The following is a 27779-nucleotide window of genomic DNA, read 5'->3' as shown; positions in this document are numbered from 1 at the left end:
GGGTTACCCGCTGGATCTAGTGTCAATGCCACATTTGAATATTTTGCAAATCCGTATTGAAAGACCGAGTTAGTCCATCTTCAGGATTAAACCATAACATACTCCAACATAGGGGCATGGCCTGCAGCCATGTTGGAAAGTCGCAGTCTCCGAGAGCACCTGCTTGATAGAATATAGATCTGAGCAGTTACCCGTCTATAACTTCACAGACGCGAGAAACAAGCAGCATGTGGTGTGCAAGACACGCCGCAGTATTGGAAGCTAAAACCGTGAGGCTGCATATGATCCCACGGCAGCGCTGTGGAGGTAGAAACATGCAGGCACACAATGGCCAAAACAGCAGCCGCTATCAGAGCGAGAGGCCCTAGCCAGCACAGCAAGAAGCGTCATGCTGGAAGATAGACTGCAGGACGACGTAACCCTGGAATGAGAGAAGTCGCTCGGAGGAAACATCCTGGAAGCAGGCACATATGACCGGGTGTGAGGAAAAAGAAGTGCAGACTGCACACACACAGGAAGATAGGAGGCACGGCCGACAGACAGGGGGCACCGGCCCCAACGTGCGACAATCAAGGGTAGGCAGCCGGCTGGACGTAATGAAGGCGAGCCGACTTGAGGCGCAGTGTGGGGAGCGCAAGCAGACACTGGCAAATTCTCTGGATCGGATGGCCAGAGAGTGGTGACATTGGGAATCAGGACCCCCGAGGCAAATTGTGTGACAGCAGAGGAGCAGTGAAAGCAGCGGGAGAATGGAGGAGCGCTTATACTACTGCAGCCTGAAGTGAGCAGAGGAAGATTGGGGTGTCCCACTGGGCACATGACATTTGGCAGAAACTGCGCTGGCTGGCGCAAAGTGAGGCGAGTCCCAGAGGGCAGGGCAACAAGGCCCCCTAGTGAAGACTCGGTGTGGAGAATGGAGGAGAGCTTACACAACAGCAGCCTGAAGTGAGCAGAGGAAGATTGGGGTGTCCCACTGGGCACAGGATTTTTGGAAGAAACTGCGCTGGCTGGCGCAAAGCAAGGCGAGTCCCAGAGGGCAGGGCAACAAGGCCCCCTAGTGAAGACTTGGTGTGCTCACCCTGTAGAGTGGGTTGCTTACAATAGGAAATTGCGGGCAGAGCCGGCCTGTTAAGATCACAGATTGGTAATCTGAGGACGAAGAACACAACCTCTGGCCCAGGAAACTGCCCAGGGAGACAGCTGGGGCTTCAGAGAGGAGACAGCTGGAGTGGGTTGCCTACAACAGGGAATAGCGGACAGAGCCGGCTGGTACCACGTTTGAACAAGGAGCATAAACTGGCAGAATGGAATGATCATTCACTGTAAATTCTGTGGCATGACTAAGGGGCGCTCTGGGTGACCTCCTACCTGACAGGGGATGATGTTTTAGAAGCAGTCCCTAAGGGAAATACCCTTAACCATTTAGGATGAGAGATTAGCAACAGTTAGAAGGATCTGAGAACCCTGCGGCAGATAGGATGGAGGAAGAAGTGCCAAGGGATAGGTACGCTGGACTAGCTACCAGTATTGCGAACACAGACTGGTAATCTGATGGCAAAGATCACACCCTCTTCGGAGACGGCTTAGAGAGACCGCGGAGGCCGCAGGACGCCCTTCACCCTCATATATGCCAAGAAAACAAAATAAAGAGAGAGTCAAAGAGACAACGATGGAGGCCTTCACAAGAAAGGAGGGCACAGTTCCTTGCGCCACAGGGTCGCACATGACAGAGGCACTGATGATTCCAGCAGAGACGCAGCTGGAAACATAACCGATCCTGGAGGCGATTGTTGCATTGAAATCCTCCCTGGAGCATAACATTGACTCTGTTTTGGTAGACATGAGCCTTTTAAGACAGGATGTCCGCTCTATCGCGGACAGACTGGGAAGCGCAGAGACACAAGTCCAAGAGAATAAGGTGAATATAGAGTTGACGCAGTCAAATGTGGAGCTGCTCACGGAAAAAGGAAAAAGTCTAGAACAAAGAGCAGAAGATGCTGAAGGGCGAGCGCAAAGGAATAATGTATACGGATCCTTGCTCTACCTGAAGGAGAAGAAGGATCGGACCCAACATCATATGTTGAGAACTTGTTCCTGCAGGAGATCAGAGCTGGGAATCTCTCACAGGGCTTCACAGTGGAGCAGGCGCATTGATCACTGAATAGAAGACCGCCGCCCAGGGATCCACCTAGACCCAAAATTATGAATTACAAAGATCCAGAACGCATACTGGCCTTCTCTAGGGAGGGGTGGGGGGGGACCATCTACAGAGCATCCTCAAAGTTGGTTATTTTTCCAGACTACACTCTGCAGGTACAAAGGAATGGGGTCCAATTCCAGCTCATTAAGGAGCGACTACGCCAAGCCAATAAGAAGTATATGTTGATTTATCCAGCTAAACTCAGAGTTATCCATTAAGGCAAGACATACTTTTTTGAGTCTACGACGGACGCACAAGACTGGATGAACAAGGTGGGAATAGCGCCTATACCGGACAGACAAAATAATTGATCCGACACAAGGAATAGACAGAGAAGAAGATGTATAAATGCCAAATGGACTTGAAGGTACAATCATGCACAAGAAGCAGGGACCAAAACTCACCTGGCGTTAAGGGGGGGGGGATTGACAGTGCTGCTGACTTGGAATGTAGCAACTACCCCCGTATGGTTAGTTTATTAGGAGTACCAGTTTAGGGGTACTTGCTGCTGTACGTCCCCAAGAGGTAGGATGGGCTGGGGGCGGTGGAAGCGGTTAGGCCTGGATATGACTCGAGCAATTGGGTCATCGTTTTGTGGTTATATGGGAGGAGAGTTGAACTTCCCCGACGGTTACCTTAGTTGTTGGTTGGTTTGTTGTGTTTACTGGAAAGACATTATCCCGGAGAGGGCGTCAAGAGTAATTTGGGAAAATACTAGCAGAGTCAGGCAGAACTACCTTGTACACGGTGCAAGAATGGGCATGCTTACAGAACGCATAAGCAATTATTGGACTCTATGAGAAGAAAAGCAGACTTATTCACTCTTGCAAAATTCCTCGGGATCAGGAGTGCGGGTGGGAGGTGAGGGTTGTGGGGGATCTGGACGGACTGTTGAATGTTCTGTTAAATGTGTAAAACCAATAAAATTAATTTAAACAAAAAACAAACTCCAATAAAATACTGGCTTTACACCACAATATTCAACAAGTACTCTAGTCCAAGTTCCAAAGGTGCATTGAATGTTGTAGTTGGGTAAGGTAGCCCAAAAAAGGAAAACAACTATTTGTGTTTGACCTTTTTGCAATTTATTAGCATCAGCATAACCCCCATACACCTCCTTCATAAATCCTGATGGAGACTGATTTTGCATTCAATATTTTAAACATTAAGTCCACTGATTTGTGATTAAGGTTTTTGCAAAACACGAAATGGACCCATTTGCCTGTGCGAAAATAATTCAAAAGTAAGTAAACTTTCTACACACCTCTAACCTTTGCCCATTGATATACATCGGTTTCAACCTAATAATCATTTCAGAAATCAGTATTACATTTGATATTTTTAAACTCACAATTAAACCTTTGTTAAACATAAAGGTAGTATAGGCATCAAAGAATTTCCTGAGCGTTGCGGTTGTCCCGGCCAGCAGGATAGCCACATCTGCGTAACTCAGGATTAGAAATATTATTTACCAAAACATAGATGCATCTTTTAGATCTGTTGAATCTGAGAATCTACTCCATAGTTATTATTTCAAAGCTATTCTTCCATTGCTTGAAACTTTCAATAACTAGATCTTGCAATACAAATCTTGCCCTGATCGCACTGCATTTCTTTGATAGTTTTGAGCAGATCACAGCTTTTCTTTCTACAATTATGATTCACCCATGACTTGATCTTCGGTCTACCTTTTCCAGATTTTAACAATATATTCCCAAAAATTCCCATCATTTCCTCAAATACCTTTGTCGAAGAATGAGCACTAATACTGCCCCATAGACAGAACATTATTAGGTTCATGGCAGAATTATTTTATTCTTTTCATATTGTTTTTCAAAGCAGGTGGATTTTTATTCCCACTTTATATTTAGAATACAATACTGGTCCATCAATAAAGTAAGTGGGTAATGATCACTTTCGGAACAACAAATTACTTCCAAGTCTGGTAGCGCTATCCCAATTCTCAAGGAGGAAGCATACATAATTAATTATACTACTAGATATATCATTGTCAAAGATCACCCTCGGAGCAATATCATACTCCATACAACCATTTATTGCCCTATAATCGTGTTCAATTAAAAGGTCTCATATACGTAATCTAGTAAGACATGAACTCTCCATTAAGATTGGAGTATACCAATGATTTACACTTTCTTCATGCCAGTCATATTCTAAGTCTTTCCCATCATCAAGACTGCATTAAAATCTTCAGCAACAAGACTAATGCTGTCCTCCTCTGTGCTCAGTGGATTGGCAATATAGTTAAAAGCAGACTTAAAGTTCCTTGTTTCATCTATTTTCTCTTTACATGGTTTACTATTGTAAAAGCTTACCAAATAGATCTTCGTAGTATACTGATTGGAAAGTATAATGACCTGGAAATTGATTGATATAATTCAGTGTCTGTGCAATTTTACATTTCAAGTAATAGCAATAAATACTCCAAGACTGCCAACAGGCTACCCCTTTTTAGAGTCGTTAACAGCATCCACACAAAAGGACATAAATCCCTGAAATTCTATTTGCTCCATTATTCCTGTTTTGAATGTATTTATAAAAATTCCCCCAAAAACGCTATCCTTCATTCAGCTGCATATTAGTTTGGCATTTTGAGTTCACCCAATGTAACGAATCTGGGCATCAAACTTGTCTTATCTTCCAATGTATGTTCTTGCAGGGGAAAGATATTGCTTATAACCACAATTAACAGGTTGCTTGAGAGGCATATGGAGTTGGTAAGAGCTGGGTGAGTACGTCCCCTCAGTCTTTCTCTCCTCACCTGCTATATCTTTTTAACAGAACTACGGGTAGCATCTGGGCCCATTTTACACCCCCTTCTGGCTTATTATCTTGTAGTACTGCATATACCTCTAGTCTGTGCTCTTTTAGATGAGCTAATAACGTTCCACAGGACACAGTTAGCACGTGCATTTCTGAATTGTTAATTTACCCCTCTTTTTAATGGTGTACTAATTCTCATCAATATTGTAGTGTCAAAGTTGGCACAAAAAACACTCCCCGAGATGGTTCAAGGGTTTTTATGGAACAATAAGGCAGGGTGCTTATGCCATTCCTCACCCTCTCATTACAACAAAGCATTTTCCACCCTATACCAGGCAACACTATCGCCTGGGTTAGCACCTAGTGCTTATTGACCCTTACAGTCCAATTCCTAATTTTCTGTCAGTGAGGGCCTAAATGCAATCGCCTTTTCTATCTAGGCTTCCTCTCGGTTTTTCTAAGCAGGCCTACACTATCCACGCTGTTAGTTCGAAAACAGTGACGGGTTAAGCCTTCCAGACTAGCTCCCGACTCATTCACTTGCCTCGGTCACCCTGATGTTCCTCTCCCTGTCTCTTAACTACCATCCTTCTTACTGCTGATCTCTTGATCCAACACCTCCTTCTCCTCTGACCACACTCGGATAATCCACACCTTCCCGTTTCAAGTCACCCTTCTTCTCTTCCTCCTACTCCCATTAGGACCCTCTCTGAGCAATCTAATGCTGTCTTGTCTGCCTGTGCTTTGTGTAAATATATCTATGTCAATATCTAAACTGTACTTCTGCATCCTCCACCAGCATACCTTTATCCCCCAATATTTGTGTTGCGTTGTACTTCAGTTAACCTAGTGTTTCCTTTTATAGGGGTTTGGGTATCCAAGCACTTATCCCTTTTCCTGGCCTACCCTTTTTGTCCGAGAGAAGCACACCCAGTGTGATCACAGGACCCAGGGCAACCAAGGATGCCAGAGACAGGTAAATTGTGCAGTTAAGGACAATGGTAATAGCCAAAAAAGTGTTTTATTCTGCCCGACTACAGCATTCTCGCACCAAGTGCACAGTGGACCACCACCTCCACTTCGTTTTTAGGAGTCACAATTGAGCTCACTGTTTGGTGTACCAGTACCTAACCTTTGGTCTTTCCTATACCATTTCTAATTACCATCTTGGGCTTAGTCTAGATATTGCCAGTACAGGTTTTTGTTCTTTTATCCACAAGTTCTTTTTTTCAATTTTTGGGGAATAAGGTTTGATTTGTACGTTATTATAATCATTGCGTTGTGATATTCACCTATTTGCTACCCACTGAACAGCCAGGCACCATCCACATGGATCGGCAACAGGTAGTCAGCTGGGCTGAGTTGATTAAACCAGAACATTGCTACATCCTAGGGAGGGACGTCATTTCACCAAAATGCCAAGGGTAGCAGATGTGACATCACACAACAACATAAATACAACGTTTTTAAAGCTGCGGTTTTATTTCTAAGTTTTCCGGGCTCCTCCAGCCCGGAAAACGTAGAAAAAAAAACGCAGCTAGTGCTTATTTTTAAAAAATAAATAAATAGCACTTACCGAGATTCAGCTGCAGCTTTCCTGCTCTGGTCTCCGGTCCCCGTCCTCCGCCTACAGCACTAATGAAGGGAAAGCCACCCAGCGGTAGCCTTTGTTTACTACAGCTGGCTGGCTTTTCCTTCATTAGTGCCGCAAAAGCAAAAGCCAGCACAGGAGGGCCTCCATTTCACAAAATTGATGCGCCCATGTGCTTGCTTTTGCAAATTTTGAGCTTGAATAGCTCAAAATTTTACATAGGAAGTTTTAAAACGGAGAATGCTAGTATTTTTTTTTATGTTGCCTATCTATTATTTAAATAAACATTTTTACTAGACCATCCCTTTAAGAACAGACTAAGTGTGCCTGAAATGAACCTTTAATGAGTCTAGACAAATTATTTGTTATTCCTATTCTTTTTTCTTTAAGGTCACTGCTCAAAGTGTTACACTTGTGGAACCCTCTGTTTTTTGTTTTTTTAAGATTCCTGAACAAGAATGCCAGCAACACCAGAAACAAATAGCCACATGGTGCTGGTCACAGCCCAGGAGATTCCATTAAAAAATAAAAATATTTTTATTTTGTTTAGGGGTAGCAAGGGAGACCTCAGGGGTCGCAGTTGTGACCCCAAATGACGTCCCTGATCGTAAGTGATGTCCCATGGAGCACACCCCTCCATCAGGTGGACAAGTTGACTGAGTCCCCGGCCAGATCACCTATATGGGAAAAGCCACTGGTCTAGCTGGGACCAGTAAACTGGTTTGCTATGGCCCCTGAGAAGTTGACCATGATACATTGCCCCTTACCATGCATGGTAGGGATCTGATAGTGTCCTATATTCTATGAGCCTTAACCACCTGGACAGGGTTGCAGGCTCTGTTCATAGCCCAAAGCCTAGCTTGCCCAGTCCTACCAGAGCACCTAGTAGGGGTATTATCAGGGCCATGCCCACGAGCAACCCCAGTTCCTCTGTGCCTAGTGCATGTGCCACCTCTACACACAAAGATAAAGGCTCAAATATGATTTCTCCCTCCATGGTGGGCGCTTTCAAGGCCATGTTTTTGGAGGCAATCACATCATCATCAGAGCGTAGACCCTTTGTCATCCTGACACCCATCTCTGGGGAGAAGCCTACACGAGATGTGAAGATGAATATCAGAACTGGGCGGACCAGACCAATCAGATGATAGCAACTAAAGAGTTCCTGACCAGGAGAAGCAGCGTCAAATGAGCAAGAGTTCGATGTCCTGCCCTGGCAGTCATCCACGAGCTGGATGCTACGCATCCAGTCCCCACTGCGGAAGGAGGACAATGTATACGCTTGATTGAGTCTTTGGAGCTACAGAATCTGGCACAGAGCTAATGGCAAAGTATTACACCACCTGCCTCCAACTGGGTTAGAAGAATCTGGGAATACCTGGCCAGGACTAGGGAGATTCTAATGCTGGACTCTAGCAGAAGAGGGGTGAAGCTAAATACCCTGAACCTGGTTAGGCTGCAATAAAGTCATGCATGGAGCAAGATCACTGCTGCTAATGCGGATGGAGCTGAGGAATGGGTCCAGAAACCACCTTTTTGTCAGGAGCTGGGCTGGGAGGCTGGAAGGTTCGTACTCTGGAAGGAGAGCTGGAGGACACCATGTATAGTCTACCCAGTCAGCTGGTGCCCCCATATAGAACACCGAAATATGAACTGAGACATCAAGTGGAGGAGTTACACCAGACTATCCAGGACAAGAAGTTGCAGAGAGCACCTGTCAAGACGCTGCCTTTATGACACCCAGGCCACAAAGCGCTGAAGAAACTGTGCACTGCCACCCCTGGAGAGGATATACCAGCTCTTCTGGCACACTGAAGAGTCATGGCAGCCTGAGAGTTCCAATGGGGGACCATACCGCTCCAGCTATGGCGGTGTTGCCACAGGATGGCCACATCTTCTGTGTGTGCACAATCCTACCAGAAGAGGTTCCAATCTTTTAAAACCCCAGCATGTGCAATGGTGGGAAACTTCAGCGAGGACCAGGAAGAACAGCACCCGAATCCTCCAGAGTACTATGCTCTGACCGAGTAGAGACAAGGAACATCAAGTCTGCAGCCCAGATGGGTCCAAGGCTGCAGTGACACAACTGGTTGGCAAGTCATCTGGAAACCAGCATCTTTCCAGAAAGGCCACTCTGCCTGAAATGAAGATAGCCTGTGGTCCCACTTCCAGCAAGTGGAGCACCAGAAGTTCTTAGGGAGTACCTGAAGGGCACATACAACCACCAGCCACTGTGACAATTGCCATAACTGGACGGCAGATGCAAACGCTACTGGATAGCACATCGCAAGTGAACATTGTGTATGAGCCGTTCTACAGTATACACCTGGCGCGTATCCGATTAGGACCCTTGGCTGGGCTGAACCTTCTCATTATGGCAGATAATCCATGCAACTATCTGGGGTTCAGCCTGGTCAGACTCTGGTTCCGTTTTATTTCTCAAATTCCTAATGCCTATTAATTGCTACATTTCCCTCAGAAAAGTTTAAATTGCCCTACCTTTACCCTCTGTCTCTAGACAACGGTGGTGTAACGCCTATCTAAACAGTAGATAGAAAAGAAGGGCTGTGCTTAATGGTGCAAATACTTGAGCCATCTATAGTATGCTCAAATATGCCCCACATCCATATCTCTAGGTAGGATCATTTCTTTGGAGGCATCATTCAAGTATATTTTGTGCATCCAACCACAGTCACAAACTAGGAGCTCTTGGGGGTATAAGTAGGCAATAAAAGGTAAAAAATAATAATAATGGTAATCATTTACAAAGAAAGTCAACAAACTAAGATGCTGTTCACTGTTGCTAACCTGTCAGCCCAAGGACCTCGCTCACAAGTCAAGTAGCGCTTTGCCGACTTCCATTGCCTTAGAGTGCTTGTATGATGGCTGTTAACTTGCTTCAGCATGCTGTTGTAGCGCATGTTTTCTTGGCGTGATTTGCGGTTGAAGGGCTCTACAAAAAACTCCTGAAAATGAAAATGGATAATGTAAAACCTTTTATTTGAAATTTTGATTTTATTTTGCCCATTTTCCTTGCAGTCCAAAATATGTTTTGTAGATGTTGAAGATTACAGAAAACAGGCAAAGTGATAATAAGTCAAGTTTTAAGGTTTAAATACACTTTCATAAAAATATGATCAAAGACTTTGTAATAACACTAGCTACATTCTGCATAGCTGAAGAATTGTCAATACTCACTATTGCTTGTAAAAGAAAATGCTTGCAGACTTACAGTACCCCTTCAAAGAAATTGCAATTGGCTGAGCACCTTGAATGAGCAAAATGTAATGTAGATCATGATGAAGCATGAATACAGAAATATGGGAGAAAATGATCATAAAATAACATTTCCAGTGCTGTTAGTTGTTTTTTCATTAAATTAAAATTAACAAGCATGTCCAATAGAATTTACTTCCACCAAATTACAGTTTTCAGGATGTCTTAAAGTGACCAGATATATTAAACATGGTACCTTTTGAAGTTAAATTCCTTCTTGAAATCACATAAAAATGTAAACAATGTCATTCTTTTTATATATAACAAAGTAAAACATGTTAATAGTTCTCTTTCTCTTTGTGTTTAACATAGAAACAATGAAAGACCTTAAAGTCTTTGACCACGCAAAATGCGTGCCATTGTTGCATAAAGATTAACAGCACCATTTGATTACATTGGCACTCTAATTGACATATTTTATTTGTAAATTAAAGGCAAACAAAATAATTGCAGGGCAATTCAGCTCATATGCAGTTCCAAATCAGACCAACATCCAATGTCCCACATAAGAAATATAGACAATGTTCACTGTAGGAACTTTAGCATGTGATGCTCAACCCCATGTTAATGAAACAGACAAATTAGAATCTTTAGTGATTAAACATAACATATCCCTGAACAGTACTTTGAAAAAATAAATGTAAGTTCCTTCTATAGTCAATTTGGTTACATTACAAGTTTTAAACAGGTATTATTCAAAATCTCAAAAAGCTTCACAATTCCAAGGGATGCATTAAATTTAAATTCAAGTCTCTCAAAAAGGAGCTTTGGATTGCTTCGTATTTGACGCAAGTATTGTGATCAATGAGGCTGACAAGGGCGGCAGTATGGTCCTTCTTGTTACCGCGATATATGACACATAAGTGGCCAGCAACAAAACCTATATGTAAAACGGTCATAATCCAACACATAGCTAAGTAAGAACTTCTAAATGTTTATTATTGCAAGGCTTATGCAACCTAGTTTTCACAAAGGATGAATTAGATGCATTTATTTATTGTGCATTTGTTAGGCACTTATACAGTAAGTCAATTCTGTTTCAAAGCACACACAGGACAACAGGGAGGGACCATTGGATTGAAATGATAAATACAGTAGAGGAAGAGGATGCACCTACTATGCCTTGTGAGGTTCAGAACATGCAAGTGCAGCGAGAAGAGGGGAAGTAGGCGTGGGGTAGGTACTGGAATATCCATGCTCCTGCGTGAGCAGTGGATGAAGTGCGTAGTATGGTAAGAGCTATGTGACTAGGGGCCGCACTGGGTAGATAGTGCAAGCCTACAGGAAGTAGGCCGGTTGGTGCCGTGACAAGTGCTGCGAGGTAGGCAGAGGCTGGGGCAATTGGGTGTGGGAGGCCAGGACCCTGAAGGATACATAAGGGCCCTGGTCACCAATCACAGCGACAGTGAGATTAGCAGAGGAGGGAAAAGGGGAAGGAGGAAGTGAAGAGGACAGTTTTGAGGAGCTTCCGGAATTTGAGGCAGTCCTGCTCAAGAAAAAGAGGAAGGCAGAGGCTGTTCCATAACAGGATGCCAGCTGAAGAAAGGGATCGGCCTCCGGCCCTCTGTTTAACGAAACGCTTTACACACAGAGTTGGTGCCAGAGGACCTTCGAAGTCTAGAAGGAGGGTATTTAGTAAGAGAAAGTTGTAGATAGCGTGGTCCCAGGCCCCAGACAGCCTTGTGGATGATGCAGAGGGATTTGAATTTGATCTGTGCAGCAACCAGAAGCCAGTGGAGAGATTTTAGCGCAAGAGAGATACAGTCCCTGGGCTTAAGGCCAAGGATAAGTCTTGCTGCCCTAAGCTTTTCTTTGTGCTGCTTGTTAGGAAGGTTTTCTCTTGGAGCAACTTTTCCTGCATATTCTATGGAACCCCAATCTTCTTGCTTTTGTACTCTGTCCTGACCTTTTGCAGTAAAGAGAAGCCTTCAACTCCACTTATCTCGTCTTTTGCTCATATGTTATGGGGAAACTGACCAGTCCTTAAGGCTGTCAGTACTGGGAAACTATGTTTCCCTTAGTCTTTCGACTTTGTTGCCATCTTGGGAAACTTTTTAACACTGCACAATGCATCTTCCAATGCAGTGCAATGTGGCTTCTTTTGTATGACCCTAGACTGCTCTCAAAGGGATTTTTTGGTTACCAAAGATGTGCCTAAGTACAAACTGGTGGGAGTAGTTACGTTTTCATACTTTTTACTGTACTTTTTGTTAGCCTTACTGCGTTTACTCTGTGTGGCTACCAACAGTGGCTAGTGTCCCAACATGGCCGTGCCACAAGGCTTTTTGTTTGTTCCTCGGCCATCTTGTCTGTTGGCTTTCTTCCTGCCGTGCCTGGTCAGGAAAATCCTTGCATGGGCATGCATTTGCCCGGGAAAGCTGTGCTGGGTCCCTGTGTGGAAGACAGGAAGTGGGCGACCAACTTTTGCTGCAGTCCCAGTGGAGCCCTGTCTAGATGGAATTGTACGATCGGAGGAAAAAAAAGGTCAGACCGTACAAAAAGTCAGAAAAAATGCTACCACCAAAGGTTCGAACACCAAAAGTTCGAACCTTTGGTGGTAGCATTGTAGGTAAGTATAAAAGGAAAAAAATACTGCGGGGGCGTCTATGTGGTATAGTGAGCGGGGGTTGCGGGGGAAACCCCTGCAGCTCCCAAAAAAAAATAAAAAAGAAAGAAAAGAACCCTGTGGCGCCGGGTCCCGATCACGGAAGTGAAAGGGAACAGGCGTTGCAGGGACACAGCCTGAATTAAAGGTAAGTAGGGTTTTTTATGTTGGGGGTGTGGGTGGGGGTGGGTTGAGGGAGTGGGTGGAGGGTGTGTTGTGGGTGGGGGTGTGGGTATGTAGGGGTTTTGAACATTTGTTCACACGGTATATGTACAAATCTTTTGTGGTTCGTACATTTCCCATGCAAACATTTCGGCAGCAGGAAAATCAGCCGCGGTCGGATCACGTAGTTCCGCCTGGCTAGTGATCTTAGAAGACCTTCATCAGTGCTTCGATCCGTAGCAGTGGTGGGAACAACCATTCTCGAAATCTTCTGGTAACTCAACAAGTTGGAGCCTTCAGAAGTGTTCCTGGACCATCCAGTGGACTGACCTGCACGGTCTATGGCGCCAGAAGAGTCGTCGTTCCATGTTTCGACTCAGAACCCAAGGGGGCATCGACTTGTCCTGTAAGAGGCCGTCCTGCAAAACTTCAGCATACTAGCATCCACAGGGTCTGAGGTAGAAGGCCAACTTCGATCGCAATATCAGTGTCCCGTGATGTCGCTCTGCAATGGCGACTGTCGTCAAAACCGGCTTTCCCGCGCCTGGTTGGTTGCCCTGAAGATTCCTACACCGGTGCCTGCTTCATTGTTTGTCGAGGAAAGGTTGCCCAAAGCTTCTGTACCCGACCCAAACTCTCCTTGCACCTGCAGCTACTGTGCTTCTTTGACCATAACCAACAGTGGGAAAAGCGACATCTGGCGACCCTCCATCGAACTGACAAGTCTGGAGAAAATTAAGAATACAGGGGTCAGTTACAGCAGTACTTACCTGCACCCCTATCTATGTTAACTTTTAAAACCTTTACAACTGCTTGGCTTTGGCAATACTTGTTGCCGAAAGCTGGGAACCGTTTAATTCACTAGAATACATCCTCTTCCAACTTTTGGAGCCAATTTCACATCCACAGGACCATCTCCCTCATGTTTTCCCAACTCCCAAAACGCTTGGAAAACTTTGTGAACTTTTGGGCACAAGTCCCCATACATTGGACTTTCTAAATGAGGATTGTTATACCTGTGGGTTGTCAGTGCAAATACTAATTACTTAACTTTCCTTCCAGGTGTTTTGGGGAGCAAATTGATTATTTGGAATAGACTATCGTGATTGTATATATGTATTCTACTATTAGTGTTGTTTGATATCACCTGTTTAGTCATGTTCACAGTGTGTTCTTAGGCCATAAATGAATATAGTATTTTTTATAACTGATTGTCTAAGTGTAATCTGTGACAACTTACTGTGTGAACTCATTGTGGACCCTTACTACACTCACTCACTCACTCACTCACTCACTCACTCACTCACTCACTCGTGAGACTTTCCCTTGGCCACTCTTCATGCTACACTGATTGGTTTGGCTAAACTCCCAGAGGTTGTCCCCGGTTCACTATAACTAGGGTTGCCTTTTACACATCTGTCCACCAGGCCAGAGTGTAGAAATCCAGTCTAACACTGCTTTCTCTCCATAGACATCTATGCAACCCCCCCCCCACCAACCTCTTGCTGCTGTTTTGAACCGGTCATGACTTTTGGAGGCAAGTGAAGCCTCTTTAATTCACTTGCCTTGCTAAGCTCATCTGTTTTGGGGGCAGTGCTCAGTCCCTATGACTATCGGTGCAGGAGAACTATGCTCTACATTGTGAAATTCCTTGTTTGCTTTACACAACATGCATCACCTTACCATCATCATCATTGTAACTTAATTCCAGTACTAGACCATAAAAGTAAAGTGCCATAAGTAAAGATTATACAAACAATAACGCACAACAATCGATCGGGTTAAAAGAATTATGGAATAGTTGTAATCTGCATATCCTAGTATTAATTAAAATGTTTGGTCTCAAAAAAGCGCAAAACTAAAATTTGAAAAAACATTTTGATACAATAAAAATTTAAAATATCTTACAACAGCTAAAAGGCAATCCTTAAGCATCTCTCGCTCCTCCATGCCTTCTCCATACAGGTTAATACAGCAAAAATGACATCAATTGAAACAGATTTCTTGCAAAGTTCTTCAGCAAAAACCATGGAGCAAATGCCTCTATTTTTTAAAAAGGTTACATTTCTCCTCCGAAAATCACTGTACATCGCGGACCAGAACAAAGAATATAACGCTCTAGAAAAAGGATGATCAATGAGTTACATAGGTTTCCATGAGATGACTGCTCTTTATATGTAAATAGTTATACCCCAATGAAAGGGAAAGACACTTTGTAACATATTGGCCGATAATAAAATCAGCATGTGCATTGAGCAATATTCTCAGGTTTCGGCCAAAGGTCTTCAAGATTTAATAACACCAGATACGTTTTTACATGTTTAAACCCTGGCAGGGAGAGGGCCCTGTGGTAGCTTAATACATCTTTTAGGCTGATCTGTATTCTTCAAGGGTAGCGTTGTCTAGATTCGTACCCAGGGGATAAGGGGTTTAAGTAATACCTGATCATTAAAACTTGTTAAGCCCGTCTCCATGTAAATCACCTTACAGTTTGTGTCGCTAGACCTTTATCATTTGTAACTTTGTGGTTGTTTGCAAAATGTGTCCAAGATGGGCTGGTGGCAACAGAGATTTTCCTACCATGTTTTTGTATGCACTCATGTGCGCTTTCGCATTTTACCGCTTAATGCCTTACCAAATACCATGCCATGAGGTTTCCATGTGTCCTTTTGCCATTTTAGCATTCTTCCTGACTACTCAGAGCTGGATTTACCTGTCAAAGCCTCAGCGTTGCCAGGCAAAGCAGCAGTATCTGTTTGTGGCATCATGTGGGGGCTGGGACTGTCTTGCCCAAGTCTGTATCCATGCCAAAGTGTGTCTGTTGCTGAGCAGATGTGCGGATAGCCCCTAAAAGTGTGAATGGTGTAGGTCCTTATCACTGTTGGGTGTGGGGCAACTCCAGCTCGAATCCCGGATAAAAGGAGGACTTTTGAAGCCATTCTGAAGATCGCCATAGGAGTCAAGACCGCTATAAAGAGGGGCATCTCACTGAAGTCCCAAAACCAGGCGTTTCAATCATCCAGCATTGTCTTCAACTCTTCCGGTGAATCCCTGCTCCTTTGCTGATCTCCAGAAGGCCTTCAACAGTGCTTCGACCTCTGGACCAGTAAGAACAACCAGTCCCTACCCCTGCTTGAGGATCCTGCTCTTACAGGCCTTGCAGATGTCCCAGAACAATCATGTGGGCTGAGCCGCTTCCTAGTTTGCCATTTCACTGCACCAGTCACTGTACCAAGTCGGACTTGGGACTCTGCAATTTATGAAACACGTGGCATTCCCCTGCAGTTGCAACTCCCCAGCAAGTAACTAACGGGTCCTTGTAGAACCAGCTTCTTTGTTTCTGCGATTATTTGCAGTGACCATAGCTGATCTCCACCTGCATTCCTTCTTAGGGGGGTCTTCTGAGGTCATCGAAAACGTGGTTGTCCTTCCTTCACCGTGCCACAGTGTGAGGGGAAAGACAGCAACAGATACTCCAGAGGTGGAGACACGGCCTGTCAAACTGACAGTGCCCCGCCTAGAACCAGAGCTGCTGCGGTGTGACGAACTGCGGTAGGCTACAGGCCAGCCCCGGGAGTACAATGAGCTGCAGTGCACAGTCAGGCTGCCGCGAACTGCATCTGTGGGAAGACTACAAAACAGTGTGAACTCAAGACGTCCGGAGTTCACAGGAAGAGAGCAGACCGACTAACCTGGGAATGGGAATGATAAAGACATGGGGCACCCATGCTGCAAGGAGGTCATGGGAAGGGGGGAGGAGCTCCTTGAAGTGCCCGGATGTGGGAAGGAGTGGGGCCAGGGCCCATTCATCCATTAAAGAGGAGAAACCATCAATAAGGGGGAGGAGATAAAAAAGGGGAAAGAATCTGGGTTAATGGAGAAATGGGTTTCTGTCACGATCCGGACTCCATGGAGACTGTGGGAGCATTGGAGAAGGAGATGAGCTACTCGCGATCATCGCAATGTCGGCGTAACGTTCCAGTGTTGCGGCCGACTTTGCGATGTGCGCGATGACGTGTTTAAATATGCGTCAATTCTTTCACTCTGCGTGTTGCAACCCTGCTCTTCCGGTTGGGTCTAAGCGCTGTTCGAGTGTTTTCGCCTGTGCCTTCCTCCGCAGTGTTTTCCTTTGCTGCCCTTCCTAAGCGTCACCTTCAGGGCTAGTTTTTCCCCTTCTCCTTCTGTGACGCTTCATTCTGTTTTTTCTGGCCGTTTTGTTGCCGCTTGTCCTGTTACTGTTACCTGTATTTCTTCCCACTACCAGTTTTTCTTCCATTTGTTCTTGAGTTTCCGTCCCTCGCGGTCCTTCAATATTTCCTTGCTATACCCTCCTGTGCATTACCCTGCTACTTCCAGTGCATTCTGGGACTTGGAGTTTCCTCATTCCGAATTACACCATCTTGGAACAGAAGACCAACATCAGGGTTTTTTCAGCTGTGCTTTTTCCCTGAAGTGGGGTGGTCTCCCTGGGAGGCCCTACTGCCGACTTCTTGTCATTAGGCAGTGTGGCTTCCAGAGGAGCTCATCCTAAACCCAACAAAGAAAAGCCTAACGACTCTTGGTGTGAAAGAAGACAAATCCCCTCGGAAGATTCATCCTGCGACGAATCCACAGGTGAGGAGACGGAGGAGGAGGTGAAGTCAGTGGGTGAATCTTTGTTTACTGTCAAACCTGAGAGTTTGCAACGCCCAAGAATGGTCAGTCTTGAACAATATCAAGAGTTGGTAAATGCCATACAAGGAATTAATGTGGAAGTACAGACCCTAAAGACAGACAATGCGACTCTTAGAGCTGACAATACTGCCTTAAGGCAACAGTTGCTCCAGAGGGAAGATACCCGAGGTGATCTCCCCTCGTTACCGCTATCTTGTGGCAAGTTCGATGGGAACCCGAAAAAGATTAAAGAATATTTGGATGCTTGTTTGGTATATTTTAGATTCCGACCTAAAGCTTTTGAGCAGGACCAGGTTAAGGTTGGCTTTCTAATATCCAACATGGTGGGGAATGCCCTAGCATGGGCCACCCCACTTGTGACAAGCGCAGATCCTGTTCTAAATGACTACGGTCAGTTCGTACAACTGTTCCGTGTCCGGTTTGAGAGGCCTGAGGTACAATACTCTTCATATGAGCATCTATTGGATACCAGACAAGGGACATCGGATGTACAAACTTATATTTCCACTTTTCAAAGATTAGCGCAAGAAACCGGATGGCCGGATTCTGCCAAACAAACACTATTTAGAAGAGGGTTACATGATGAAATCAAGGACGAACTGGCTCGGATAGCCAGACCCTCCACCTTCCAGGACCTGATTACACTAGCCCTACAGACAGAATACCGTATCAACGAAAGGCGAATAGAGAAGAAAAAACCCAAGTCCTACCCTCCACTAGCTCCTCACCTGTCTACCCCTTTGGAGAAAACACCTTTGATGCCAAGTTCTGAAGAACCAATGCAGATTGGATCGACTAGAGGGCCTCTGACAGCCGCAGAAAGAAAGCGAAGAAAAGACTTAGGTCTTTGTTTATATTGTGGTTCAGAGAGACACCTGCTTCGAGATTGCCCGGAAGTCCCTCCAAGAAAGGCGGGAAACGACAAACCCCGACCCTGAACAGGGACAAGGAAGGGGTTCAAACCGTTAATCCCTGTCTACCTACCCCATCAGCCACCTTGGACACCTCACACCATTTAATGGTATTCAAGGTACAGCTTAATTGGACAAACCACAGTGGTGTCGAATGTCTTGCAATGTTAGACTGCGGGCTGCTGGCAACTTCATGGACGACCAATGGGCCCAGGCCCAATCCATACCAAGAAGAGCCAAGACGCAGCCTATTCCGGTTGAGTGTGTGGACGGCACTCCCCTGACTTCAGGACAAATTCTCGAAGAAACCCAGGAGTTATCAGTACAGATGCAGTTCCATCAAGAACAACTGAGTTTTGATCTAATAAGGGCGGCACATATTCCAGTGATACTGGGCATGCCTTGGCTTAGAAAGCATAATCCTTGTATAGACTGGAAGGCCAATACAGTAGAATTCCGATCTGACTATTGTTCGGGTGCTTGTCTTTCTTCCACGGAAAGATCAGTAACCCAGGAAGGACCAACACCCATATGCAATGTAAACCTTATTCCTCCACAATACAGAGACTACTCTGATATTTTTTTGGATGTGCATCCCAGGCCTTTGCCTCCACACAGACCAGAAGACTGCAAAATAGAACTACAACCAGGGGCTGTGGTTCCATTTGGCCGTATGTTTCCCTTATCTCTCCCTGAAAAAGAAGCCTTGAGGGATTACTTAAAGACCAACCTTCAAAACGGATTGATTCAAGCCTCCACTTCTTCAGCAGGTGCATCCCTGTTCTTCATTCCAAAGAAAGGAACAACCGAACTCCGGCCTTGTATAGATTATAGAGGCCTCAACAGTTCTACAATTAGAGACAGATATCCCATGCCGCTCATTAAGGATATAATGGAGGCAGTACAGAAGGCTACCTGGTTCACCAAGTTGGATCTGAGGGGTGCTTATCACCTACTCAGAATAAAACAAGATGACGAGTGGAAGACCGCATTCAGGACGCCTTTGGGACATTATGAATACCGAGTTATGCCCTTTGGTTTAGTCAACGCTCCTGCTCAATTCCAACGCTTTATGGACAAGATCTTTGCAGACCTCCTATTCACGTCAGTCATAGTGTACCTGGATGACATTCTGGTTTATTCAAGCACTCTGGAAGCCCATCACCAACACGTCAGAGAGGTGTTAGAAAGACTCCATCATCACCACCTTCTGGCCAAACCCGAAAAATGCATATTCGAAGGCAAGACGGTTCCATATTTAGGCTTTCTCTTAAGTGCAAATCTGATTGAGATGGACCCACAGAACACTGCAGCAGTTACCCAATGGCCTGTACCTAAATCAGTCAAAGATATACAGCGTTTTTTAGGCCTAGCAAACTTCTATAGAAAGTTCATCAATGGGTTCTCAGAAATGGTCCTACCCCTGACTGCATTGTTAAAGAAGGCTGTGAAGTTTACGTGGTGCCCAGAAGCAGATAAGGCTTTTAGACAACTTAAAGGAGCCTTTACCACGGCACCGGTACTTAGACAACCAGATCAGATGTTACCCTTCATTCTAGAAACCGACGCCTCCTACGGCGCAATAGGTGATGCTCTTCTGCAGAAAAAGGAAGATCAAATGGAACACCCCATCGCCTACTATTCGAGGACACTAAACCCTAGTGAAAGAAACTATTCAGTACTCGAAAAGGAACTCCTTGCAATTAAAAGAGCCTGTGAGGAATGGAGGCATTTACTACAAGGGGCCCAACACCCCTTTCTTGTACGCACAGATCACAGGAACTTAAGCGTGCTACAACAGCTGGAATGCCGAAATTCACGCCATGCCATATGGGATGGGCCTATTTGTTTTCCCAATTTGACTTCAGACTTTCCTACGTACCTCGGAGGAACAATCAGCTCGCAGATGCTTTATCCAGAAGTAACGGAGAAGAATCAGGAAAATACACAGGTCAAGAACTTCTGTTGTCTGGAAAAAGATTTATTGGCACAGTGAACTTGTTTCTACAACAGGTATAAGACTCACAAAGGAAGACATCTTTACCACCGGGGGAATCACTAAACAGAATAGGGAAATACTGGTTTAGGGAGAACCAACTGTATTTACCTACGCAAGAACTCCAGTCTATGGCTCTATCTTGGTGTCATGACACACCAACGGCAGGACAAGGGTCAAGCTGCCACCTTGCAACTCATTAGAAGACATTTCTGGTGGCCTACAGTCGTCAAAGATACCAAGAGATACGTCTCTTCCTGTCCTATCTGTGCCCAGAGCAAATATAGCACGGCCAAACCATTGGGTCTTTTACAACAGGACGAACCCCCAGCTGGACCCTGGCAACATGTTTCAATGGACTTCATTGTTGACTTACCCAATTCTGGAGGACATACAGCCATAATGGTTGTGGTGGATTCGTTCAGTAAGCTGGCTCACTTTATCGCCTTGTCAGGCACACCCTCAGCTTCAATGACGGCTGAAAGGTTTCTACGTGAAGTGGTCCGACTACATGGTATACCATGTACCATTGTGTCGGATAGAGGAACCCAATTCACCTCGAAATTCTGGACTCTTCTTTGTAAACAATTACAAGTACAACGAGCCTTATCATCCGGATACCACCCAGAAAGCAATGGTCAAATTGAACGCCTCAATGCTACTCTTGAACAGTATCTTAGATGCTTTTGTAACCAGGTGCAAGACAACTGGTATCAACTCCTACCAGTTGCTGAATTTTCATACAATAACACCTTTCATTCAGCAATAGGCATGAGCCCATTCCACTGCACCTATGGGTACAACCCCAGACATTTACCCTTTCCTGAAATACTATCCACAAAGGTCCCTTCACTTGATCAGTTAATGGGCGTTTTGAAAGAAACGCATAAAAAGGCTCAAGAAATACTGGGACATAGTCGACAAGGTTATAAACGATGGGTCGACCCAAGAAGAAGACCCAACCCTACATGGCAGATCGGTACCAAGGTCTGGCTTTCAACCAAATTCCTACCCAGATGGGTTCATCCAGGAAAGTTTTCTCCCAGATACCTTGGTCCTTTCGCCATTACAGAATGCATCAATCCAGTGGCCTTCAAATTATCACTACCACAATCTTTACGGAGGATCCATCCAGTATTCCATTCATCTTTACTCAAGGAATACGTTCCAGATCCCTATAATAGGGGCTATAAGAAGAAGGTCCCTAGAACTTTGTTACCGCAAGAATACGAGGTATCCCGCATTCTGGACTCCAGGTACAAGCAGGGGACTGTTCAATACCTTATCCTATGGAAAGGATATCCATGGTCCGAAAGATCCTGGGAACCGGCTAGGAATCTGAAGGCTCCTCGACTCCTGCGCCTCTTTCATAAATGGCACCCAGGGAAACCAGGGGGTGTGCCGTTGAAAAGGGGTCATACTGTCACGATCCGGACTCCATGGAGACTGTGGGAGCATTGGAGAAGGAGCTAAGCTACTCGCGATCATCACGATGTCGGCGTAACGTTCCAGTGTTGCGGCCGACTTCGCGATGTGCGCAATGACGTGTTTAAATATGCGTCAATTCTTTCACTCGGCGTGTTGCAACCCTGCTCTTCCGGTTGGATCTAAGCGCTGTTCGAGTGTTTTCGCCTGTGCCTTCCTCCGCAGTGTTTTCCATTGCTGCCCTTCCTAAGCGTCACCTTCAGGGCTTATTTTTCCCCTTCTCCTTCTGTGACGCTTCATTCTGTTTTTTCCGGCCGTTTTGTTGCCGCTTGTCCTGTTACCTGTTACCTGTATTTCTTCCCACTACCAGTTTTTCTTCCATTTGTTCTTGAGTTTCCGTCCCTCCCGGTCCTTCAATATTTCCTTGCTGTACCCTCCTGTGCATTACCCTGCTACTTCCAGTGCATTCTGGGACTTGGAGTTTCCTCATTCCGAATTACACCATCTTGGAACAGAAGACCAACATCAGGGTTTTTTCAGCTGTGCTTTTTCCCTGAAGTGGGGTGGTCTCCCTGGGAGGCCCTACTGCCGACTTCTTGTCATTAGGCAGTGTGGCTTCCAGAGGAGCTCATCCTAAACCCAACAAAGAAAAGCCTAACGACTCTTGGCGTGAAAGAAGACAAATCCCCTCGGAAGATTCATCCTGCGACGAATCCACAGGTGAGGAGACGGAGGAGGAGGTGAAGTCAGTGGGTGAATCTTTGTTTACTGTCAAACCTGAGAGTTTCGTTCCTGTGCGGCAGGGACTGCTGGGCATGCCAGAGGGAAAGGATGAAGAATATACCTGGGTCTACTGAGGGCCCGTAGGTCCACCAAGAGAGAAAACCAGAGGAATGGGCTGAGTGCAGGAACTTAGAGCCCCATCAACAGAGGAGAGAAGGAGAACTAAGAGAATGAAAAGAGAGTAATTGGACAATTAAGTAATTGTCCTACCCCTTCACTCCTGAATGTCTGCAAGAGAATACCAAATACAGGATGTAGACTGTAAGCTGTATCATACAAGCAGCATGGTTCTTGTAAGAACAAACTTCACACGCAGTCATCCAGCCGTACTGTGCCAGGAACCATCTCGCCAGAGCAAGGAACTGTCGACTAGCCGGACCGAAAGCCTCACACCAAAAGTGACCACTGCACCAGTGACCCCTAGACAACCTCCGAAAGAGCCAGCGTACAGAGCACAAAGTCTGCGATTTCAGCAGCCTTTGAGAGAATCAGAGTAAAGGGGGTGAGTAAATGTACCTGTACTAACTCCCCACCTCCATAGGGGTCAACATGCATAAAGTGCCCTACCTCTAACTTGCAGAACTGTGATCGGTGCAGTTCTGGTCAAGGATCTTCCCTAGAGCTTCCGCTAAGGTAGTGGGATTGGGAAAGGGTCTCCTAAGAAGTTGAATCCTATTGTTCTTCAGCCTTAAAACATTTACAACTGCCTGTTGGCAATGCAAACACTTGTTCTGACTCCTTTAAAGTCTCCTATGCTCCTGAAAAGATTTATATTGGGACTTGTGACTCAAAGATCACTAGGCCCCATTAAAGTGTAGTGCATTATATTTATAAGGCTGTTTACAGTGTTTTAGCTCCTTTCTTTGCCACATATTCTATAATTTGGTAATTACTTATGTGAGAAACCTGAGGGCGTCTTCCTGTCTAGTCCCCGGGGATCTGTCATCAAGGTGGCCAGGATATGGCCATTGCTTTTGCATCTAGTTCCTGGGGGTGGACCAGTGCGGGAGAATCACCTGGATGGGGGTCCTTGGGGAGTAGGACACCGACGGGTGAAACACGTTGTCCCCCTTCCTTAAACGCCTTTTCCCCATCCGACAACGCAGGATATTCCAAAACACTGTCCTCCCCTTTTCTGACACAAACTCTTTCGCACAACACGAAAGACAACAGACTAACACCAGAGCCGTTTACTTGACATGTCCCAATACAAGTGTCAGGCAAAGTCGGGCAATTGATCAGAATCACACACACCTGACGGCCCTTTCCCTTCCCCGCAGGGATAAAAGGTGGAGCATGACAGCAACCTAAGAGCAAGGCAGACCGCACAAAGTGAGAGCTAACTCAGCACGGCAGTTCAAGAGGAGGAGTAAATGTCAAGTCCCCCTTAGTATCCTCTCAAGTCGAGAGGATACTAAGGGGAGAAGTGACCTTGCCCTTATCGACAGAGACCCATGAAGACTCAAGAGAAGGAATCGTAAAACTGCAAACAATAGCCAGCGTGTGTTGCAGCAGATGTCAACGGTACCCGGGCGCCTCCTCTACTGACAGCCAAACCGGGTAGAGACGCATGGCCCAATGGTACCGGCCTTGACTCTACAGACAAGAAAGCAAAGCAGTTCATCACAGCGGGTGAGTCGGAGGGAGAGCCGATAAAGAAACCGAACCGTGTTGACCAAAAGTAGCAAGCGGCTAATTTAACTTTGACTGAACAAAGAACTATTGATATAAGGAACAGGGAAAGCTAGCATAAAAGAATCAAACACCATGTGAGTGTTCACTTGGGAAATGCTAGGTGATTACCCTGCTGTTGAACTACAGTAACAAGATGGCGTTAGGAAAAGGCAGAAGAGGGTCCAAGTGGTCCTCTGTGCAGTCCAAAGTGAACCCGGCAGAGGGATGCAAACAAGAAGGGATGAAATCTGAAGTCCCATGAACATTGTGTTGACAGGGTTCGAACCCGAAGGAAGGAGTTCCAGGGATGGAAAGTTATCACCCTTACTATCGTGTGAAAGATACTGTTAATTGAGTTGTTGAGTACAACTGTGAGGGGTCTGCACCTAGAAGAGGGGGAACCAAGGGTGAAGCTGTCACCCAAAGCCATATGAGGAACAGAACTTTTGTGTTTGTTTGTTGAAATTATCAGGCTCTCGAAGGCAAGAGACTTTTTTTTTATTGAAAAGAGACTTTAACCACTGAATAACCTGCTAGCTGGAGCAGAACTGTCTGCTCGTGCTGGGAAAGCTCGAATGTGTGCTGTGCTCAGGAGACCCGCCTTGTCCCATGCTGAAAACGTGGGGAAGGGAGACCGCTGGCAATCACATCCTGACATTATTTGTGAACAGTTCTTTCTTTATTGAAAACCCTATCCCACATTCTTTCTATAATTAGTTGTAAGGATTTGGAAATTATTTTTTTTTTAGTATAGGCCTTTATGCTTTGGGATAATGCATAGGCTCGAATGGGCCCCCATGAGCCTCATCAGAACAACGTTGAGTTCCCACGCCGGTGGAGGAGCCTTGACCGGTGGGAAAGATTGGAAAAGTCCTTTGAGAAACTCCTTAATGATTCGTGGGACCAAAGCGAAGATCTTCCTGGGGACCTGGGGTAGCGGGAGATAGCCGCCAGATGCACCTTGTTGGAGGCGTGCGCCAAGGATAGCAAGTATGGAAGGATCTGTGGGGCCATGGCCCTCAAAGGGGTAATCTTCTGCGACCGGCACCACGTAGCAAAACGCTTCCACTTATGGCCATAGCACTTCCAAGGTCGACAACGCCCCGGCTGTACGAGACCCTGCAGTCTGTTGTCAACTCATAACCTCCAAACTCTAAGACTGCAGGAGCCAAGCCCTCAGGTTCAGTGATCCTGGGTCGTGATGAAGGATTGTGCCTCCCGCTCTGGTGAGAAGATCCGAAACCACCAACAACTTGACTGGAAGTGGCACTGACAGGCTGAGTAGGTCCAGATACCAAATCTGCCTCGGCCACGCCGGGGCGATGAGTATCATCTTGCATTGACACTGTCTGAGTGTGTTTTGACTTGTAGCAGGAGAGGAAACGTGTACAGAAACAGCCCTTCCCACAGGAAAGAGAAGGCGTCCCCCAGGCTCCTCGGCTGGTGGAATCTGCTGGCAAACCTCTGCCATTTGGAGTTTGTTGCTGTCGCAAATTGATCAATCTGGGGTCTGCCACATTTGACGAACAGGTGGTCCACCCGATCCTGACAAAGCTGCCACTCGTGGCAGGAATGCAGTTCCCTGCCGAGGGAGTCTGCGATGGTGTTCTCGACTCCCGCCATGTGGAGAGGGACGAGGAACATCTCCTGTCCGACGGCCCAGTTCCACAAGTCCTGCCCTTCCTTGGAGAGCGCCGGGAATCGAGTGTCCCCCTGCTTCCTGATGTAGAACATGGTGGTGTGTTGTCCGTGAAGATCCTCACCACTTTGTTTTTCAGAGAGGGTAGGGACGACTTGAGCGCCAAGAACACTGCCCGCAACTCCAGGATGTTGATATGCAGATCTATCTCCTCTGGCAGCCACAGGCCTCTGGTGTGCAGATGACCGGTGTGTGCTCCCCAACCTTGCAGGGAGGCGTCTGTGGTGACCATCTCCTGGTCTGGGGGGTTTTTGAAATCCTGTGCCTTGAGCAATGTTGGAGCGGACGCCCCACCACTCCATCGCCTGTCGGAACTCTTCTTCGAGAGGTATCATGTCTGTGAACCTTGCGGACACCTGTATCCAGTGGGTGTTCAGGAATTCCTGTAGGGGTCACATCTGCAACCTGCAGAGACGGACGAGGTAGATGCAGGGCGACATCATGCCCAGTAATGACTTGATGGCCCGCACTGTGGCCGTCTTCATCTAAGACAGCCGTTGCACCTTTCCTTGAATGGCTGCTAGCCTCTCCTACAAGGGCAACGGCAGGCAAGACACTGTATTTAGTCTGGCGCCTAGGTACAGGACGTTCTGCGATGGCGTTAAGCAGGACTTTGGATAGTCGACGGAGAATCTGAGATCGTCAATAGCCGGACCGTCATCTCCGTGTGTCCATCGGCCATCTCCCGCAAGCAGGCGCATTTCAGCCAGTCATCCAGGTACAGGTATACGTGTATGCCCTGTAGATGCAGATGGGCCGCCACTGGTGCCAGGCATTTCGTGAACACTCTTGGGGCCGACTTTAAGCCAAAAGGTAGAGCCTTGAACTGGTAGTGCTGACCCTCCACCACGAAACATAGGAACTTCTGATGTTTCTTGTGAGTGGGGACATGGAAATAGGCATCCTCCAGGTCCAACGATATCAAGAAGTCTCCTTTTCCAGTAGGCTGAGCACATGTTGCAATGTGACCATCCTCAACTTTTGGGACTTTAGGTATTTGTTCAGACGTCGTAGGTCCAGGATGGGCCTCCAGCCCCCTGTCTTCTTTCTGACTAGAAAGTATCTGGAATAGACTCTGGAGCCCCAGAGCTGTTGGGGAACTAGCTCTATCACGACTTTTCGCAGCATGGCTTGTACCCCTCTCAGAAGCTGAAAGATGTGCTGCTCCTGACGGGGAACCAGAGGGATCCGCGGACACCTGCGTTGGAACTCCAGGGTCTCCCATTGGATGAGAGCATCCAGCACCCATCTGTCAGTGTTCTTTTTCCACTCGCTGAAGAACCTCGTCAGCTGGCCTCCCACCGGGGCCCGACGTCTGATCGGTTCAGGCTTGCTTCGGCTCTGGCATCCTGCCCTGCGGGCGACAGTGATGCTGTCCTCTGCTACCGAAAGGCCTCGGAATGGCCACTGTAGGCTTCTTGTGTTGAAGATCTGGAAGGTTGGAGCTGTGCAAGGGTTCTTCATGAGGGCCAGGACCTCCTCCTTAACATAGTCAAGAAAAGGCACCACCATGATCGTCTTGGCCTTGCGCCGTTCATACAAGAAGCCCTCCTTCTCGGTTTCTTCAGGCACCAGCTGGAATAGCTTGCAGGCCCTGGCGATCATGGAGTGGAACGATCCCACTGCATCCGGTGGGGACACCCTATATGAAGCATCCAAATGTGGCAATTCACTGTCCGCAGTGACAATGTCTTCGACATCATCTGTCGTAGTGGCCGTATCTGTTCCACGTACCCGTGTCTGGGTCTGCTGGGAGAGAAGAGGCCCGACGTGGTGGTGGAGGTTGACATGGGGGCGTCCGATGATGCTTCCTCTTCTTTGCTGGAGGCCGATCGGGTACCTGGGGGATCACAGGTACCGGGGCCAGAGGCATTCTCATCTGGATCTCTGACACCAACATGCATAGAGTCGACAGAATATCCAAGGAAATGTCCCTTGGCTGAGGAGGCAGAACAGGAAAACTAGGCCCTGCGCTGTCGGCGCCGTTCTCCTCTTCAAC

The 27779-nt window shown here is 46.4% G+C and overlaps 1 protein-coding gene across 3 annotated transcripts in view; it reads right to left on the bottom strand.

Annotated features, from left to right (window-relative positions):
- NBEAL1 (neurobeachin like 1) overlaps positions 1-27779 on the bottom strand; it is a 2018929-nt gene that overhangs the window by 714895 nt on the left and 1276255 nt on the right. For all 3 annotated transcript variants that reach the window (XM_069615520.1, XM_069615521.1, XM_069615522.1), the window contains one exon: positions 9384-9541. In XM_069615520.1, coding sequence (XP_069471621.1) covers positions 9384-9541 — 158 coding nt within the window. The remainder of the gene's footprint in view (positions 1-9383; positions 9542-27779) is intronic.

Source organism: Ambystoma mexicanum, chromosome 9 (assembly GCF_040938575.1).
Source record: "Ambystoma mexicanum isolate Mex_15411 chromosome 9, UKY_AmexF1_1, whole genome shotgun sequence".
In the NCBI taxonomy this organism is placed as follows: Eukaryota; Metazoa; Chordata; class Amphibia; order Caudata; family Ambystomatidae; genus Ambystoma; species Ambystoma mexicanum.
Note: the sequence above shows the minus strand (reverse complement) of the source record. Positions and strands in the feature narration are given on the sequence as shown.